The sequence below is a fragment of the Cottoperca gobio genome, chromosome 1 (genome assembly GCF_900634415.1).
Source record: "Cottoperca gobio chromosome 1, fCotGob3.1, whole genome shotgun sequence".
Taxonomy (NCBI): Eukaryota; Metazoa; Chordata; class Actinopteri; order Perciformes; family Bovichtidae; genus Cottoperca; species Cottoperca gobio.
This window is the reverse complement of record NC_041355.1, coordinates 9756512-9776614: the sequence shown is the minus strand read 5'-3', so window position 1 is coordinate 9776614 and position 20103 is coordinate 9756512. Positions and strand designations below refer to the sequence as shown.

The 20103-nt window shown below is 40.8% G+C and overlaps 1 protein-coding gene across 2 annotated transcripts; it reads left to right on the top strand.

The window, feature by feature from the left end:
• The first annotated feature begins 2031 nt into the window (after nucleotides 1–2031).
• On the top strand, nucleotides 2032–19975 carry lcorl (ligand dependent nuclear receptor corepressor-like). Of its 2 annotated transcripts, XR_003833477.1 has the most exons (8): nucleotides 2032–2213; nucleotides 3175–3237; nucleotides 5345–5436; nucleotides 5646–5772; nucleotides 6529–6753; nucleotides 6904–6982; nucleotides 12890–17987; nucleotides 18083–19975. XR_003833477.1 is itself a non-coding variant. In XM_029448969.1 (7 exons), the coding sequence occupies exons 1-7, from the start codon at nucleotides 2120–2122 to the stop codon at nucleotides 8949–8951; spliced, it is 1749 nt and encodes a 582-aa protein (XP_029304829.1). In that variant the 5' UTR covers nucleotides 2032–2119; the 3' UTR covers nucleotides 8952–11845. The 2 variants fall into 2 exon arrangements, 1 of the variants encoding a protein (XP_029304829.1); XM_029448969.1 differs by lacking the exons at nucleotides 12890–17987; nucleotides 18083–19975 and adding an exon at nucleotides 7883–11845.
• The last annotated feature ends 128 nt before the right edge of the window (nucleotides 19976–20103 follow it).

Sequence of the window (20103 nt, the reverse complement as noted above, 5' to 3'; positions counted from 1 at the left end):
AATGTCATATGTTGTCTAATCGACCTCCCTGCCTCTGTCCCTCACTTAATCACTCACAAACTCTCTATGAACCCCCGGTTTCTGTAGATTGTTCTCATGCCGTTCTGATGTTTTGCATTACGGGATGCATAGCCAGATTGACCTGTCAAGGGGCCCCGGAGCTGAAAACCCCTGTTGAGACCTTGTTCTGCTCATTTTCTGTGTGTTACAAGTGCCCAGCAGGTACAGTGCAGACAAAACAAATCCACATGTAATATATAAATTACTATTAATGTGTTGTTTATTTAGAGTTTACTGTATATGTTTGCTGGATATTCTTGTTTTGTTTTCTAACACACACACACACACACACACACACACACACACACACACACACACACACACACTCACACACACACACACACACACACACACACACATATATATATATATATATATATATATATATATATATATATATATTCAAGACCCCCAGATAATGCAAGACCCATCTTAAAGGCCATTATCTATGAGGATGATGTGATTTCGGAAGGAGCATAATCCCATTAAATCTGCAATTAAGTTACAATCTTTACAGACAAATTGGCACACAAGAAACTGGAGCATGTGGGGCCTCTAAGGGTCTGGGGCATGGCTGTCCTGATGACTGGATGTAAACAAAGAAACTATAATCATAAGGTTTTGGAGAATGGGATGAATGATACTGAAGACCACATCATCAAGTTACTTCACGTGTGACCCTGTGTTCTACATGTTAATGCACACGGGACCTAACTGATGCCGTCCGATTCTGAAAAACCTAAAGTTCTCTGCTGCCCTCATGTGGTTGCACTGAGGAGGAGCAGTATTGTAGGTAATATGTAGACAGAGGGATAACGGTCAAGTTTGGTTTTACTCTATTGTTCAGTGTCCCAGATGATTTTACAAAACTGTTTATCATTGGGTTTGCTAAATCTGTATATAAAACCTTTATTCTGTACAGCCCAATGATATATGAGGTCTGGTAAACCTGATGCATTATTTACAGACTAATTAGTCCTTCATTTTACCACCAGTTTCGCATTTAACACGCAAGTAGCACTGTAATATACAGAACAATTCCTTAGCATTCAGCACACTTTTCGTGAGCACCAAGCTGTGTTATTTAAATCCCCCAAAACTTTGGTTTGTGCTTATGGGATGACTGCAACCATAAAATAGACACAACAGTCACGTTGAGGCAGATTACTGAATTATGATTTTGTCCATCTGTTTCCCTTTAATTACATAAGAAAACATGAAGCTGATCATTTGCCACACTATGGCTATGGCTTTCATCAAGGGTATTGATATATAAATTACATATATATATATATATATATATATATATATATATATATATATATATATATATATATATATACATTTAAACTTTACTGAGAAAAATTCAATACATTCATTACACGTATACATGTTTTATATTTCATATATTTCAGTATGATAATAATATTAAAATAAAATAAATTGTACAATTAATAAACTATAGTGAAAAAAGGACACAAACATACATACACTATAAATATAAACATGAATCATATTTAAACAGCAAAAGTATAATCAAAGTCAACCTATCACACATGGATACAGTATATAATACAGCAGCCAATAGCGTGTTTACACATGAACATACTGTATATGGGCATTAATGAGTCGGTTAGCCTATATGGTCATGTGACCATCTACCCACATGATATACATATACATATATCTCACTGAGAGTGAACAATACAATATGTTATACACTATATTACAGCTGCAGCTCCCATGAGTAACCAACAGGAGAGGATCGTCCACATCAACAATATAGGATCAATGACATTAGGCTATAAGACCCTCGTAAAACTCTTATATCTATCTCCATCTATCTATAGATTACAAACAGATCTATGGTTGCATAAAGAGAAGGCGGAAAGTGGGAGTTTTATCTTTGAGACTCAATTCAGGGTAAACACGTCCCTGTTACCTAAAGCCTCCCTCCCTCTAGCGGTGGACTGTGAGCTGAGTGCGGCAGCGGTAACCGTTCACAGCCGCTTCCTGTCGCTCAGACAGAGGGAGCGAGAGGGGGGAGGAAGGACGCAGAATGGCGAACGTGCAGTGCTCCAAATGCACGGCCGAAAGGAAAGGGTTTCGGCGGGAACTTGATTCTTGGCGACACAAATTGATACACTGCATTGGTATGAACCATTTGCAGTTTCATATTTTGTAAAAATTCAACGTGCTTCAAAGTGATTTCGCCCGCTAGCTGAGGGATCGCTACCCCCCGCTATGTTAAATTGCTAGCTAATGCTAGCTATCTAATAGCTAAGCTAGTAGCCGGGCACCATAGGTGGCCAGCGTTAGCCGTTAAGTTAAGCTGGCAGGCTAATGTTTACCAGCTGGCTAGCCCGTCGAGTTTGGCTCCTTTTCTTTGTCCCTCTAAGCTAGCTTGCTACTCACCAGTGCTAGCTCCGTCAGATTTGATAAATGACTGAGATAATACCGTATATTTAGCATTAAGGCGTATCATGCATTTGGTAATTAATTGAAAGCTACACTGTTGGCTAAATTGGTTTATTGTGATATATGTTGTCAATGCTAATGTCTTGCTAACATGCTATGCTAGCATTAACACTGTTGATGTTTTTTGGGGGAGGGGTTGTTGCTACGTTAGAGTTGCTAATGTCAGTGCAATATGAGAAATGCACTCAGTTCAGCGGTCTCGTGTGACAGTTTTCCTCGTACCGTTTACTATTTTGCACAGTTTTAATGCTACATGAGCCGGTAACTTTAGGCTAGCTCACTCGAAGCTAGCTGGTACTGCTTTGTAACGTTTAAGCAGTGACATTAAACTCTTACTGTAAAAATAAAATAACTAAAACACATTGAAGTATCAATGTTAATACCATTCACGAATTATATTTATTATTCGTGTTGTTTTTTAAGTGAGTATATGGACTCTTTATTAAACAGTGCAAGTGTTTGTGACAGCTGTCTGTAGTGCACCTTTCTCTCAGATCTGTGTTCTTGCAGTCATACTGGTCTAACAAGGTCCACTCGTAAAATGGGAGGAACATAAATCACTCGATTGTAATGCAAACATGCATATGTTGTTCATATCAGCACGGACTGATTGTGTTTGTGTATTTTGTCTTGCAGGGTTTGAAAGCATTCTGGAGGGAATCAGTGGCCCACTGCTGAGGGACCTGCATTTATTTGATGGTGGGTTTTTATGTGTACATTTAAAAAAGAGTCCATCACTTTGGAAATGTAGGCATATTTTATATTTTCAACAAAAAATGTAAATAAGCAAAACCAACAATGCACAAGTTTGACTCAATTAAGTGCAATTATTAAAAATGTGTCACATTTATTTAACAGCAGGGTACTGACGTTTTTAGAAAATATGACTGACAGGAATAAATTATTTAGTATTTTCAGAAATAGATTGATACATATTTGGTTCTCTAGTAGTAGGATGATACATGTTGGATTAAATCACAGTAAATGATGTACTGTATGTGAAATTCAGGTATATAATATTATCGTATTACTTTTTTGTTGGAAAGAATGCGGAATGGTTATATATTCCTATATAAAGTGATTCATATAATCTTTTTTTAATGATCTATAAATGTATAGAATTATAGATTGATACGGCACCCTCACACAGACACTAGTGGTAAAACGTGGTGATCTAGCAAGTAACTGAAAATGTATTTTAGATTTGAAAATATGCTTGCACAACCGCCAAACGAGTCTCCTGTGCATGACCCACTCCTCACCTGCTTAATCCTGTAATCGCATACCTTTGCTGACTTCACGTCACTAAGTTCCTGAAAACATCCGACTCCACTCTGTACAGTGTCCTGCAGGCCAACGTGATGTCCAACCTTTGGAAGTACTTCATACTCAAAAGTTAAACGGCAAAGAAAACTTAATACAATGTTTGCAGTTGACAAAACATGCAGCTATATCATAAAATATACCAGTGGTACCACCAACCTTGTTAATAATTGCTACACGCATGGTATCAAACAAGACAAAACAACACTATAGGTACATGGTACATTAGCCCCTAATTGCTCCTGTTTAAAGCTAATGAATTAAACAATACAGTATTTTATTTGCAAAGACATAAGCCTGGATAGCATTGATGAAAATGATGCATTTAGATGAAACTGATTCTAGAACCAAGGTGCCGTCTTTTGGTGAAAAACGCATCTTGGAGACAGCCCAACATGGTGCAAATAGGTAAACATTATGTGGGGTCACTTGTAATAATACTTTCAGTTCCTTGTAGCTTTGACAAAATATTTTGTCCGCTCTCATTCTTTAGGCCCTCTCAGTCAAAATGCATACCCTTAATTCAGGTACAGATAACAAATAATAGTAATTGATATACAATCTGAAATGAATTGCTAATTGATTAGCCGCTAATTTGATTCGTATCAAGTCCACTTTGAAATGAAGTGTATCAAATCATTGCAACTTTGTCCATTACGTCTGTCAGGGATAGATATACACCTTAGATATTCACCACGCTTAACTCGCCGTAGCCCGTATTATCTCCATCCGCTTGTGGCTTGCTATCACAGGCCACTTGCACTAGAAGCTAAAAGACACAGTTTCACACAATCTGTTGTCTCAATGCAGTCAGCAGTGCCATCTGGAGTTTAAGCGAGGCTAGACAGGAACATAATCAGATGATGTGTTATAGAGACCTGGCAGTCATGATGAATGCTCAAGCACAATGTTTCAGTGACATTCATTTATTTGGTTGCATATTTCTTTGTGATTGTCGAATTTTAGGGTTAGTGCTTTTTAAAATAGTGTAATCGTCATTTTTAATAAATATCAACCACTAGTTTCCCTAGTGTGTTTGTAACAGCAGTTATTAATGGCAACCAAGTGTGGGCAATATAAATAATATCATATATTTTTATATCTCAATCAAAATGTGTATATATATATATATATATATATATATATATAGATATATATATAGATATATATATCATAATACATTTTCTGGAACTTTAATTGAGAGACCATTTATAGAGAAAACAACCACTTTAACCAATCCAATATTGTTACAATGCAGTCCTGCTCTTTGATTTGCAACATTGCTCACAATCGTTTACAACCATCTTTGCATGTAAATTGTTCTCTTAGCATAACATTGGTGTGATAATGCCGTTTGGAAACCACTACTGCCTTTTAAAAATATATATATATATATATTATATTATAATATTGTGGCCACAGTAGGAGGCTGTTTGACACCTTTAAGTAATAACGGCTGGTTATGTGTTGTTGTGTCTTTCAGACTGCGAACCTGAAGACGTGGATGACTGGTCCCCAGAAAGAAGTTGCTCTCAATGTTCATTCTGCAACCTTCCCCTGGACAAACTCAGCAGTGTAAGCATGTTTTTAGTCAAGACGATCAACAAATATTATATAATAACAATATAATGTTTGTACAAATTGTCTTTAGACAAGACAATTTAAGTTATCCTCAGCAGTTGACAGTAGTGATAATTATATTGTTTGATATAGAATATAAAAGAAACTCTATTCATGATAATAAAAACAGTCAGTAAAGTATCTTTTCTCTGTTGTTCTTGTAGGATCAAGTACCTGCAGCCACCTCGCCCCTCTCCTCCCCCTCTGATTACTCTCCCTGTCAGGCTCAAACTATCTCTGAGAGCAGCCAATCAGCGCACAGGTTTCTCCAAGCTGTGTTTTACAAGAAAGGTGAGCCTTGAGGAGCATGGGCACAAACATGTCAACTTATGATACACTAAAGCTCCTATCTAAGTCGCACAGCTGTTAGCTTTCACTTTGTAGTTATTTAGTTATTATAAATGCCTAAATAGTGCTGCTGTCTGCAGACATTAATGAGTGTAACCACCGCCAAATTGTCAAATATAATTTGCGCACGATGCCGAGTATTTGCAATGTGAATAGTTTAGTTTTTATGTGATAAAGTGTAAGATATCCTTCTCTGATGTTGTTGCTGACACACCAGTCACATGGAGGTGGTTTTAATTTGTTTAAACATTACATTTGATTGATCTTTTCACACACAAGGTCCCGTTTCTCTGGATAATCCAGATGTTCGTCAACAGTTAATCGAGGGACAATATGGGTGGGCGATATGGATGAAATCCTGGTGCATGTCATTTATATCAGTGTTCCAAAATAGACCTTATTAGGTTACATATCGAAAATGTCATCTTGCTTTGTTGTTGGGTGCCAGAATTGAGATATGGCTCCGACTTGAAATCTTTATCTCATACCAGCTGTTAAAAGTTGTAGACAACTATGGTTAATCGAAAGGATTGGACTGATGTGATCAACAATAAATGCTTGTGTTTGTACTGCACACTTCATATCAGATGAGGTTGAATAAAGCATTGTAAAGCACTGTTGTAGGTATAGATATCATACTTCTTAAGTCGAATCCAGCCTTTTTCTAACTTCTCTTTGCACCTGTGCCTTTTTCATCAGATGTTTCCCTGGGCTGCGATTCCAACATCCCTCTGGTTGCAGAGGAGCTAATGAAGAAGATGATACATCAGTTTGCCTTGGAGTATGCATCCAAGTGCCTACTTCACACCAGTACAAATGGTGTTACAACAAGGACCTCATCACCTCTGTCACAAACATCAGATGCCCCTCTGGACCTCACAGTGAGCCGAACAGGGGACGAGAAAGAAAGTGAAAGCGACCCAGGTAGGGAAAGCATCAAACATATTGTGTATTTAATGCCGATAAATAATGTTTCCATCTCTAAAGTTTTAAGACTGCAACGCTGTTGCCCAGTGAAGGTTCCAAACCACTGTGACTCAAACCCTAACTAGTTCAAATTAATTCTTGTAACAGATGCCGTGCTAGACCTCTCCAACAGGAACCATGCCTGCTCAGTAACTTCATCAGCGTCATCTAATCGAAAAGCCTCAGGGTAAGAGTTTATTTTTAATTATTGGATGGCCTCTGGCTCTTAATGTTAGTGGTATGCGGCCTTGTGGCAAAATGCACAAGGAAAACCCATCATTACACTTAGTTAAAACTGGGGGTTCTTCTCAAATGCAATATTACATTTGACATGACCTAGGCATTTATGTCCAAACCCAGTATGACTAAAACATTACTTTGCATGTGAGGAAATCCCCATTTTTAACTTAGTTCAGCACTATTGTCTATTGCATTCTTCTTTTAAGGTGTGGCATGGCTAAGATTGGAAGGTTAACATCAATCCTGTGTTGTATTACTGTCATTTTTACCAGCGCTGCTCTCTTGCCTGAATGATATGATATCAGTTCATTGTTGTCATGATGAAGAGCTAGCTTGTGTTTGGTGTTTTAGTTCTATGGGGTTGACTCTTTTATCTTTTGAGCGGTAACGTCACAGCAATGGCACCATAACATTTGCCAACAGGATTGTACAATGAGGAGAACATTGCAGTACCTCATAACAATTTTACCTCCTTTTTTTACTGATCCAGTTATGATGAGTTTGATTATTCAACCTTCAAGCGTGTAGGACTCTCGCTGAAGGATATCACAAAACTACAAGGGTTGTGTGTGAGCGCCAAAGTAACCCTCAGCCATTCACAGACAGTCCCACCTGGACGTGAAGAGGCTTTGCCACACACACACAAAGAATGTGCTCGCGTGAGAGACACACAGCAGCAGTGTGTGAGAACAGACAGTCATGAAACATAACAGTCGCAGTGATGTTACCAACCCAATGCATAAATGAGTGGACCCCTCGCTCTGCACTCCCCCTGTCCCCTATGCCAAAATCAAACCCCCTCCATCACCTCCATCCTGACCCTGCTGTTTGGTCCTCCATTCCTTAGGAGGCAGCGCAGGCAGAAGGAGGAGTACATTGAGAGGAGCTTGGAGCTGTCTGATGGGTTGCTGTCCAAGGCCTTGAAGGATATACGTTCAGGGAGGCTGCAGGAGCAGCGGGCCGCGTTACTTTACGGAATACCCCTTCACACCCTGAAGCAAGGTCTGGACGGCTGGGCTGAGGGAAGCCTGGGGATGCTACATCGACATGCACCAGGAAGCAAAGATTTCAGGGATGAAGTGACATCATACAATGTGATGTCATCAATGTTGGGCGGCGAAGCCCGTCTCGTTCTGCAGAAGGTGGCGGCGTGGGCAGAGCGGGCAGAGATTGGAGGAGCTGCAGAGGATACTGGAGACTTGAGTTTCCCTTCATCTTCTCTTACCTTTTATCAGCCGAGTGGTCTACAGAAAACCCTCCCCCACTCTTTCCCCCAGCTCAGGGATGCTCTCCAGCCTCCACCAAGCCCCACTCCCAGTCTGGAGCCACCCACGTCCCTGCGTATTCCTCAGGTCCGCTCCATGTCTGACCATAACAGGTCGGTCTCGGCTGAGAATGGCAGCGTGGCTGAAAACCTACATCAACGTACCTCATCGATGGAGGGTACTGCCAGTTCATCGACAGCTAATGCGAGACCTTCGTCTCTCTTCAAACTCAGACCTCCTTTCTTACCACATGGCTGTCCTGGCAGTGCCAACCAGTCACCTCATCGCCTGGGACCACGCAGGTCCTCACTGGAGGATTCAGAAGACGGGGCAGGTGGCCGGGATAAAGACAAGCAACCAAGAAAGAAACGCGGGCGATACCGCCAGTACGACCACGATCTGTTAGAGGAGGCCATCACTATGGTGATGGGAGGTCGCATGAGCGTGTCCAAGGCCCAGGGGGTTTATGGGGTGCCCCATAGCACGCTGGAATACAAAGTCAAAGAGCGTACTGGAACACTGAAGAACCCGCCCAAGAAGAAACCTGCCAACTTTTGTTCATCCAATTCCAACTCGTCTGGTTCTGGAACCATGACCTGTTCCACTAACTCAGGGACTCTTGCCTCAGCTGCTGACGCAAAGATGTTCTAGAACACATAACGCCTCTAGAACTCCTCAACACTTGAACTCTTCACCTCTGACAAGATACATGTTTTCTGGAGACACTTGTTTAAACACAACACATGCCTTTACAAAGTATATGGATATTGATATTCAGGTCTTTTAACTATGTGTTTGTAATGTGATAGTCATACTTTTTGCTGTATTTCTCTAACTTATTCCTGGGCTTTGTTAAAAGCAGTTACGAGATGCAGCATTTTTCAGGAGGCAGTGGTGCTCAGTGCAGCTTTTGTTCACAGGGGCTCCTAAACTCAACAAACTCCTCGTAGCTTCAGTTTTTATCACTAAAGCCAAAAGATCTTAATGGATATGGCTTCCGTTATATTTTCTGTTTACAGTTATCAACAAATCACTTGGAAAGACCAAAACGGTTTTGGTCTGTGTGGCCAGAGCCTGATATTTTGAAATTCGAAGTGGCCAGAATTACAGATGTTTCATGGAAAAGTGGAAGATGTGCACATTGTTTGCAAAAAATGTGTTGTCCTAAACTTTCATCAGGTATAACTGAAACTTTGCATTTGTCCACTACTTTTTCAATTGATATTACTCTCCTGTGCCCCTGTTTTCCAGGTGTGCATTACATTTTACATACATAAAGACATTTTTGGATGAAATTGAGTTGTAGTGCACTGTTAATCAATTTGTGGCTACAAAGACTTTTGAGGTGGTTGGTTTTGGTCTTGTTAGGGATTTTGTTGGTAACAACAGGACAATATAACACCAGCGTTATCCTTAAAGACCTTCAGGAAGTTCTTAACTTAGCTTTCATGTCTATAAGATCAGTTCTTTCTCCAAGGAGAAAAACTGACATTGATTGTTGTCCACCAGATTGCCCAGGATCAAGTATGAGAAACAGTTGTGGACCTCTTAGAGTTAAGAAATGAAGTGTGACTCTCATGTTTGCTAGCTATTAGGTTATTCAGGTTTGATTCAATTCTTAAAGCTCCTTCTTAATGGAGCGTTGATGATTGTCATTTGCAGCTTTCTATCTCTTGCTCTGGGTATTTTACCTAGGCTACTGAAGTGACTTAGAGCCATTATAACAGATTAAAAACTCATTGCTATTGTTGAACACCTCTACAAATAGGGAGATTGTACAGTATAAACTGCTGTCGTGGCTACATCTTCATTATGAGTTTTTGTTGAAGAGATTAGCTTAAAAGCCATTTTGTGTCCATTAGTTCTCCTCTCTATTTGTGCAAGCTAGTCTGAGTGTAGTTGGAATGCAAATGTGCAGCATGTTTTAAAATGTGCACTGATAAGCTTGGGAAATGTATGTTATTGTGTTTGTGTACTGTTTGTAAAAGATGTTGTTTTATTATCACAGATATTTACTGTAGCTGTATTACTGTAAACCTCATACATGACTGCTGCTTAAAACTTTACTCTACTGGATCGTTTCCCTGGCACAAAGAGGCGTAGCTACAACAAAGAAGCTTATTTTAACTAATTCCAATGCATTGTAATGTGTTAAACATGAGAGATTTAGTGCATGGATAGGGTTAAATGTTTTTGATGGTTGATTTTGTAGGCTACTGGAGGTTAGTTGTTTTGACAATGACTTGTTTCAGAGCAAGGCTTACAGGCTTCTTTGTTTGTGTCTGGGGAAATGCTAAATGTTGCGTGTACACTCTTGTCTGCCTCTGAGACGGGCCTATTTCCATTAACAGTACTACTACCAAAGCAGCAGTTCAGGGTTACCCACACAAAGCTGCTTCGATTTTGTTTTGCTGCGATGTCTGCCTGCCTGTCTCTCGCTCTATATATCGCTCTAACCTCGTTGCCACATATACCTCTGAACTTTATCTGCCTATAGCCCGGTGTCAGGTTTCACGTCAAGGCCTCTGTGGTATGATACTGAACCTGCTGGGATATGAGCTCTTATTAGCTTATGAACACTTGCGAGCTGTTTATCTCTCAAGGAACAACACATAGGTGTAAATGTATTGCCATCAACAACACTTAAACTTCTTCAAGAAAATTATTATACGGTCAGTCAGCCGGGTTTTTTTTTTAATGGCTTAAATTCTGCCCTGTGGCATTTACAGGAGATCTGCCATGTTCTTGGCTTGCACCAGGAAGCAGATATTCTTGGTGCAAGTATTTGTCCTCGTTGGTTGTCTTTGTATGTGTTATTTGTCATTTTTAAGACTAATTGTAAAAGTATTTAATTTTTTCAAAGTTTTTTGGTCAGATTGTACTGAATTTCAACCTTTGTAACTTTGGCAACTTTACAAATACTGATGTCTCCGCTCCTGAATGTCTCCGCTCCTAACGGTACACAGTGCCTGTATCTGGGGCCACAGCATAGTGCAGCATGATGTCTCTACTCTGGGAATTATCTGCTATTTATATCAAAGGGCCAGTTTGTTAACAAGCCTAATCACCTCTTGAGAAATAGAAAAGTATAAGTATTTCAATGTATAAGTTTAACTGCAGTATATTCTTGGAACACACCAGGGCTTGTTTTCAAATTGAGCTTAATTAAAAAATGTGTTCTTTTCACTGCTGGCAAATCTTTTAAATGACTTAACAGAAATCTGGTATTTATGGATAAATCAATTATTGCACTATGATTTATAAGAAGCATTTTTATTTTAGAAACTTTTTTGTGTTGTTGCTGCATAATTATTTATTGATTGTGCTTCAGAACTGTAATTTTACTAGTCTGATTGTTGTAGTTATTGATTTGTAATGGCACTTTGATGCAATGTGAAATGTGTATTGCTGCATGAACGCTTTTAAATGTTAGCCCATATAATTTATTTAGTCCTAAAATGACACCCTTGACTATTGTGGTTGTTTAGTGCTTATGTTAAGATGAAATAATTTAAGTGAATTAAATGTGGTTGTAACAAACTCAACATGAACACTACAGAATGTAACACTCTTATACTGCATCCAGTCCATTTCAACCTAACTTAAAGTGTTGGAAATACTATCCAATATATAACGCATAAGCAAATTTGATAATATATTAAAATCAGTTACTAGTTTAGAAGTGAAATAAATCACTTACAGGACCTGATTTAACTGTTGATTTGAACATTAGCATGTTTCTTTGAGCTGTAAGTTTGTTATTGGAAGTTCTGTTGAAAATAAACCTTTTGGTTTAAGCGTTTTACAATCGTTCCCTCTGCTTTTAGCAGAATGTTATTGTTTGCCTTCAGCAACTCAACAATAAAACAGTTCTCTAATCAGTCGCCTGTCATAATTTTACTAACATAATGCTTTGTTTCAGGGTCTTGCAGATTGTGAACAGTTTATTGGGACAATTGTTTTTTTTAAGGAAATACTTTTTCATGCTGGCATGACAAAATCTGACACTGGCAATACTGGTTAGAAAAATCTATGCATCTTGTCTACCACAAAACTTTCTAACCCAGTTCAGACCTCGCTTGCATAGAAGTGGCTGTGAATGCAACAAAAGGCAATCACTAATATGTGGGTTTCAACATGTTCGTTATCGCATTTTGTTAAACGTGGATTTCATTAAGATGTTCTAATGATGTTAGCAAATGAATACAATGCAGTGGGCTGCCGTTGGCACATGCTGCAGGCTACAAACAACTTTAATAATACAGCAATAATAAAAACAAGGAAAATTAATTGATAGAAGAGTAATAACTATTTGGATTGGTGTGAATAGCTGTAGGTGTCTTTTTGGTTCTGTCACTAAACCCCCGAAAATGCTTGCTTCACTAAACAGTCCGCAGGATTACAGAATTTTCAAATACGGATAAAGTGGAAATCATTTACCAGAGGTTGATGGAATTAACACATAAAGTTTATAATGGTATTGCTTAACGCATAATCAGACCTGATAGTTAGTCTGTGTGAGAATGTATTTGTTGTTGCTGGGCTCAGCTATAAGTAAAACTCCAATCTTTTTATATTTTTGCCTCTAGCTCCCTGCCATCATTTATGGAAGAATGTGGAGATCCAGGACATCGTGGGACTAAGTATCGTCAGAGCTCTGCATTGGGTGCTGTTCTCAGCTCGCTCTGCTCAACACACCACTCCTTACTCTATCAGATCCTGAAGCTGGCACATCAGGACTTTATCAGAGATGAAGGTCAAGCTGAATCGCACTGCTGTCACTGTGGCGTAAACCCACAGGATATTCTTAGCCCTAATGCAGTCCCATTCAGTGAATGTAAAGCCCACAACAGCAGCCCGTACAACCCGTTAATTGATTTTGGTCATCAAGGTCATGGCAGCACAATGTTTCATGCAGGAGATTCCACAACGAGTTGTAGCATCCGTCACTACCCTTTAACAGACTGTGAAAGTGACCCTCCATTGGGCTTGAAGTACTGCTGTGTACAGAGGAGCAGGAGGGAAACCTACACTGTTATGTACCCCATGAGGCTGCACTGCATTTCCTGCCAAAGCCTGGCTGTAGGTCGTATGAACAACAAAGTGTGTTCATTTCCATCCTCTCCTTCGTTATCTAAATCCCCTTCACTGTGCACTCCCTCCTCCAGTTTATGCCCTTCCTCATCGATCTGCTGTAACGAACACAACCCCCACTCCTGTCCCTGTTATTCAAACCATGCCTGTCTGACGCAGGTTAGGAACACAATAGAAAGAGGGGTTGGAGATGGGGATCCTCCTTGTCCTGTCCTGAAGAGAGAGCAGAGCCCCTCTCCTCCTCCTCTGTCCCCCATCACATCAGACATCAATAAGAAAACTGATGAAAAGCCACCGTCCCTCCTTCACTATAGACAAGAGGAGGAAGCTGACCTTATAATTAAAGATGTGGATACAGCCACAGAAGACGAGCGAGAATGTAGGACCCCAAGAAGAAGTAGTCAGGCTGAGCAGAACCCAAGTGGGACTTCACTGCAAGACGATGTGAATCGCTTTAGTGAGAAACAGGAGACAATCAGGCCTATAGAGAAGGACCCACCTCTGGTTTTCACAGCGGTTAATATCTCTGAAAAGGAGTGGCCACAGTGTCCCTCGACCAGTCAGAACATGCGGTTTCCGGCTGACGCCCATTTGACTGAAATCATCACAACAGTGCTTCACACAGGCAGTGCTAGTGACTACAATCTCAGTGAGCTGTTCAATCGCCATGATAGCAAAGAGCCCAGGTCACCTAATACCCGCTCTCGACGTCGCCAAGAAGTCCTTGCTGCTATAGCAACACCTGCTGATGATGCTTCAACCAGAAGGCAAACCTTACAAACTAAAAGAGAGCTTGTCACGTTTGACCAGTCCTACAGTAAGAGAAAGCTGCCATTAGGAAAGAGACCAAGATTGAAAGATGAAAATGTTTCTGTAACTACATTATCCACAGACTCAAACCTAGTTAAGGAGGAGTCTAAAAGTGAAATGGAGCTAGGTGCTGAACCTGTAGAGGGTCAAAGAGTTAGGGAGGGACCACTGAAAATGTTCACTGCAAAAGGTGACAGGGATGAAGTAAAAGAGGAGATGCAGACAGTTATAGTAACAGAAGAAGTTCAGATCCTTAAAGCAGAGGAGAAAGAAGGAGAAATATCCTGTGAGGAAAAAGATCTTACCCTCTCAGGCACTCAAATACCTACCTCTGAGCTGCAGAGCAACTATGGCAAACAAGGCTCAAAGGGTGACAGTGTACAAACACAGGTGATGACTGCAACCTCAGCAAAACAGTGTAGCAGGCCCTGTAAAGAAGATGGTATGGGTGCTGAAAGTGATGGGACCCGTGATGAAGAAGCCCCATCAGGTCTAAGCTCTGGCGGTGATAATAGACCAGATAAAGGTAAAGATTACAATAGACCTATTGAGCAGAAATGGCAATCGCACCACTCCAAGGACTCAAGGAGATCCGGGAGAAACATAGTGCCTCCACAGCGGTTCTCCTCCTATGTCACAGAGCCCAGAAAGATGTTCTATGTTGCATGTTTCTCTGAAAACATCTTTAACCAGGAAACACAACATGAAAAGGTTTTGACATCTAGCACACTGGATGCTTTCTCCAAAGATCCAGATGCTGAGGACACCAAGGTTGAATCAAGAAGTGAAGCCCTTCTGTCCTCACCTGAGCACACATCGAAGCTTGCCTTTGAATCAACACATGGAGAGCAATGTGGACCATCCTACACAGAATCAAAAGGATCTTTCCACAAACCAGGTCTTTCCACAAAGTGTGGCTGTCAAAGTGAAGAGTCCTACAAAACAGAGCTCAGACAATAGGACAAATGGCAGCGACTGTGCTGCCAAGCCTTGTGGAAGGCTGCGGTCATCTCCAAAAAGACTACAGTACTCAAAGACAACGTCAAGAACGCTCCAAAACCCATCCAATAGGGATGTCACCAGTGAAGTCTGCTACCTGTGCTGAGAGCCTTCCCAACTCCCAAGTCCAGTACACAAGTCCAATAAAGCTCATGTTTGTATCACCAGTAAGGGATAAGGAAGGGGTCAGATATAGTCTCAAATCAGCATCTTCTGGTTCTAGTGCACATGAATCCTTTGACCCATGTGTAGAGTCTTCATGGTCCGGGACACAAATTGAGAGAACTGATTCTGCTACTTCACATGTAAAATCAATTTCTTCACCACTAAAGTCTGCTACCTCAGCTGCAAAATTAGCTTTGTCACCGGCCAAGTCAGCCCCTTCTTCACCAGCCAAGTCGGCTTCTTCACCAGCCAAGTCAGCTTCATCATCACCTAAAATAGGTTCCAGAAGATCAGTCGAAGGTACCCCAACTAAGCGTGTATCTGGAGCTGACAACCAGAGATCACCAGGTGACTCAATATCTTTCCATGAAAACACTCCAAAAAGGCGTCCGGGCCGGCCAAAGAAGCTGGGACCACAGCTTGAGCAAAAGGCAAAGAGGCCCATTGGTCGACCACGCAAGGCTGTGGATTCAGTAATGGGGGCAAAAACGGTAAATGGAAAATCTGTTATAGCATCTGACATTGAGGAGAATGTAAACAAGAACCTTAAGATAACAGTAATGTATGGCCGTTCTAGGAGAAACAAACGAGTGGTGGCTGAGGGCTTTGACCAGCTGCAAACAGAATTCCATGATGCTTGTCAGGCAGTGGGCCTTAAAAATGACTTGGGCATTTTAATGCACAACTCTAAGACCAGCTCAGGTAGTATCAAAACAGCCTCAACAGAATTGTCAGAGGAATTAAATTTTGTCAGCCCTGTAAAAGAGTCTGCCCCTCAATCTAGCAGCAACATCAAATGTCAGAAACGAGATGATTCTGCACCCTCAAGGAAACCAGGAAGACCTGCTAAAGTTAAAATATCTGGAATCTCAGTCACAGTTACCACAGTGTCACCTCGGCAGCGTAAAATTCAGATAAATAAGGATACTCGGCAGTCTCCAATTCAAAAGAAAGTACTCCTACCAGAATTCAAATCTGCCAAAGAGCCCTGGACAATCAGTCGTCAGTCAACAAGCAAAAGTGGTCAAACAGAAGAAGGGATAGAAATAAAGGATCAAAGTAAAGACAAACTGCCAAATCAGCCTGTAGCAGTGCGTCACTCTATGAGAGTGAGAAAGCCCTCAATTCACTTTCTGCATGCTGTTGCCACCTCTAAATCATACAGCCACAGCAATGCTCTTCTACGACGCTCCAAACAGCTCCTGCTGAACAAGGCCAGCAATGAAAGGAGACAGGGGGAGCAACAGAGTAGTTTGGAGACTTCAAGGGAGAGAAGATGGCTCTGTGGACAAGAGAAGAATAACCTCTCTCAGGACCTGAGCAGAGTGGCGGAGGTGTCTGTAGACTCAATCTATACCCCAAAAGAGACGATAAGGTGGTGGGCAGCATCAGCTGAGAAAAAGACTATGAACCAGGAGCTTGCCAGGCGAATAAGACTCATCTCTGACACTTGGGTTTCAAACACTGTGAACCAAGAAAAAGAAACTGCCTTCAATTCAAAACTAGGCACTAAAGGCAAGAGTTCGTTTACCAGGAAGTCGAAACATTCCTCCATGGTCCGAACGCTGTTCGACTGTCCTCCTGACGAACCACGGTCTTGTAGCATGCAGCAGGTCTGCTCCTGGTTTATGAAGACCACAGAGACGCAGTCCCTGGCTATTGTCAAAAAGGCCAGCTCCCGTAATCCTTACGAATTCATGCACTTCCCTCGTTCTACCACCAATGAAGAGAGTGTTAGCCCAAGTCCTCAGGCAGAGCGGCTACGCAAACACATCAAGAAATTTGCCAAAACCACGCCAAAAAGTCCTTTGCAACACCAACAGGCTCAAAGCAGGTTGAGGAAGAGAAATGAAAGTATTAGGCGACAACTTTTCGGTCCCAGTTTTGCAACAGGCAGGCTCAATCAAGGAGCGCAATGGTGGGGAAGCAGAGCATTGTGCGAATACCAGACAACTGTTTTTAGAGCAAGGACAAGGTTCCTAACACGAAAAGAAAGGGAGAGGTGGCTGAAGAGGCAGAGGAATAAGAAAAACATAAAAGTAGCTATAAGTCGTTCAAATGGACATGTAGTGACTGGACTACAACAAAAACGTAAAGCATTACGCAGATCAGCAAAAGATCAGTTATCTGACTCTTTGGAGGACAGTTCTGCCACCAGCTCTGTTGACCAAACTCAGGAGCATGTGGATGTAGCCAAAGAGCTGAACCTCTGCTCTAAAGCCTGGAGTCCCGAGACACTGAAGGAATGCCGAGTGTTTTTGAGGAAGATCAACTCCCCAGACAATGAATCAACTGAGGAAGAGTGGGATTCTTGTACTGTGACACTGGATGACGGGTCACCTTCTGCATACCTCTTTGCAGGAAGGAAGAGAGAACTGGTAGGAGTTGTTAAAGCTGTGAAAACTGAAAGAAAAAGGAGCACTACATCAAGAGAGCTAGCCGGTTCTGAACCTAAATCAGTCCAGGAGCAGGATGAGATGCCAGTGGGGAGGAAGAAAGGCAAATACAAAGGTCCTGGGGTTGTGTCTACTGAACCACCACAACCACCACCAGCGAAGATGTTGAGACAATCGCGAGTGAGGGGCCTAACCGGGCCGAGATGGTGCGACTTTGTGTTTGGTAACTACCTTCATTTATTGAATATCAACTTTATGCAAAACTTCAATTTCAAATCACCACAACATCCATTTTGTGCTCTTCTTCTTCTCTGACAGAAAACTAAATGAAGCATGAAGCCCCCTCCTGCCTGGGGAAAGGGACTGTGGTTTAACGTGGTGCCTTTGGACATTTGAGCTGACCACGTGGACGGACCATCCCACGATGGTTCAGTCTTACACTCAGCAATTATGTAGCAGTCTAACTTAACAAAAGCTTGATCTTGCACTATTTTTATCCATGGATATGTATGTACAGAAAGGTTAGATTTTCTTTTTTTTATTGCCTTTTGTCTTTCTGAACACGTATAGTAGATCAAATCATTACGTCAAACAGAGTTTATTGGGATAAGTGCTTATACAGTGCGCCCTGTCAGAGTGGCTGTATTGGAAGGAAAGGCAAAGCTTGACTGCATAAAGATAGTGCCACCTCCCCCAAAACATACCTCATTATCAAGGCCCCCACTTATTTAAGACAATGCCCTTTTATTGTAAATCTTTAAACTGAAACCATACAAATGTACAGCCCTGAATTTAATTATTTTTTATTTATAGTCCCCCATACTTTAACCGCACCGTTTAAATTAAAACTTTTTATTTTATTTTTTAAGATTTGGCAGAAGTATATTGATCTCTCAATCCGAGCCTTGTTTGCAATATTTTTCTTTGACGCTTCAGTCACTGTTGTATTGCAAGCCAGTCGCCAAACATGTGTGAATGATGGACTCTTTATTATTTGTTTTCTTTATGAAAGAAGCCCCATCTTTACCCCAAACACTCTGTGTGTGTGTGTGTGTGTGTGTGTGTGTGTGTGTGTATGGGCCCCAGATATAAAATGGTGTATTGAACTACAGTAATTGGCCATCCACCTGTACTAAAAACCAAATATGTTATGTCATTATTTCTTTTAAAGTATATTTCAAACAATATTGGCAATTAACCCCAACATACATGTTCTATGAGACTACATATTCAGCCCCACAAAATCTAGTCATATGTGAAGTGATGGAAGAAATGGCGTTGTAGAGTTGTAAAGTAGATTCTGATTAATTTGTTGGTTTGTGGGATCTGTCTTGTTTCATTTCCGTTATCTTTGTGATTGTCGTCTTGTTTTAACCCAAAGCAGATACTGTATGTAAGTGTCGGATCTACTTCTTGCACTATTCCATCTGAGATTATTAATCCCACTACACAAATTCCTCCCCTATATTTTGCACATCCCGTGTCCCACTACCAAACCTTACTGTAAAACTATAGAATCTATTTGGTGCAATACAAACCCAGATGATTTATCAGTATGTAGTAATTATTGTATTGCTGACAGATGAATGGATGTACACAAGTACCGATGGCCTGGGATGTTACTTCAGTAGTTTCCACAGCCATGTAATGTGATTTTAAAGGATATTGCTACACATACCTTTTTTTTCCCCCACCTGTTTGTTCTCCTCAATGAAGCGGAAAAATAACAGATCCTTAATTGTTTATCATAAATGTACTAGCATTATTTACTGTTTAAATGCAGGTGGGAAGTGTGTTGATGTTAATATTTCCTTAGTTTCTGTTTTTGCAGCAAGATGCCAACCTCCATTGGTGCTCAGCCTACTGCTCTTTGCTTATCAACCGTGTGATAGACGAGGCCAGAGAGATGATTAACACTAATCTTGGATCAGTATCATGTTAGAGGGCAGTTAGATCTAAGATGTCTGGCTGTAGGTCAAAGCTTAAACCTGTAGTGTGTATTGTGTGACTACCCTCGTATGTATGTCGCTATGGTTGCCGTTTCAACACGAGGGATGTGGGGGGGCCCCAGTCTTGTGATCAGCGCTCTGTTGAAGAACCTGGTGCTAAACATCTGTTGTATATTTTCTTTATCATGTGTTTTTATACTGTCCATTACAGATGCAACAAAGAGGTGTCTGTGATAGGAACAATAAAGTCTTTTGAAATAACCAGAGAGAAATATTATTTATAGTAGACAGTGAAATGTAAAAAAAAAGAAACGCGTCAGTGTGTAGAGGAGTAAAATCTTGCTGTACTAAAAAAGATGACATTGAAATTTAAGTTGCTCTTTTTCCTTG

What these genes read in the sequence shown, in the direction of transcription:
- lcorl (XM_029448969.1), top strand. Translation starts at nt 2,120, where the DNA reads ATGGCGAACGTGCAGTGCTCCAAATGCACGGCCGAAAGGAAAGGGTTT. An exon ending in CCCTGGACAAACTCAGCAGT is followed by an intron (nt 5,437 to 5,645) that starts GTAAGCATGTTT and finishes TTGTTCTTGTAG; the next exon opens with GATCAAGTACCTGCAGCCAC. An exon ending in AGCTGTGTTTTACAAGAAAG is followed by an intron (nt 5,773 to 6,528) that starts GTGAGCCTTGAG and finishes CTTTTTCATCAG; the next exon opens with ATGTTTCCCTGGGCTGCGAT.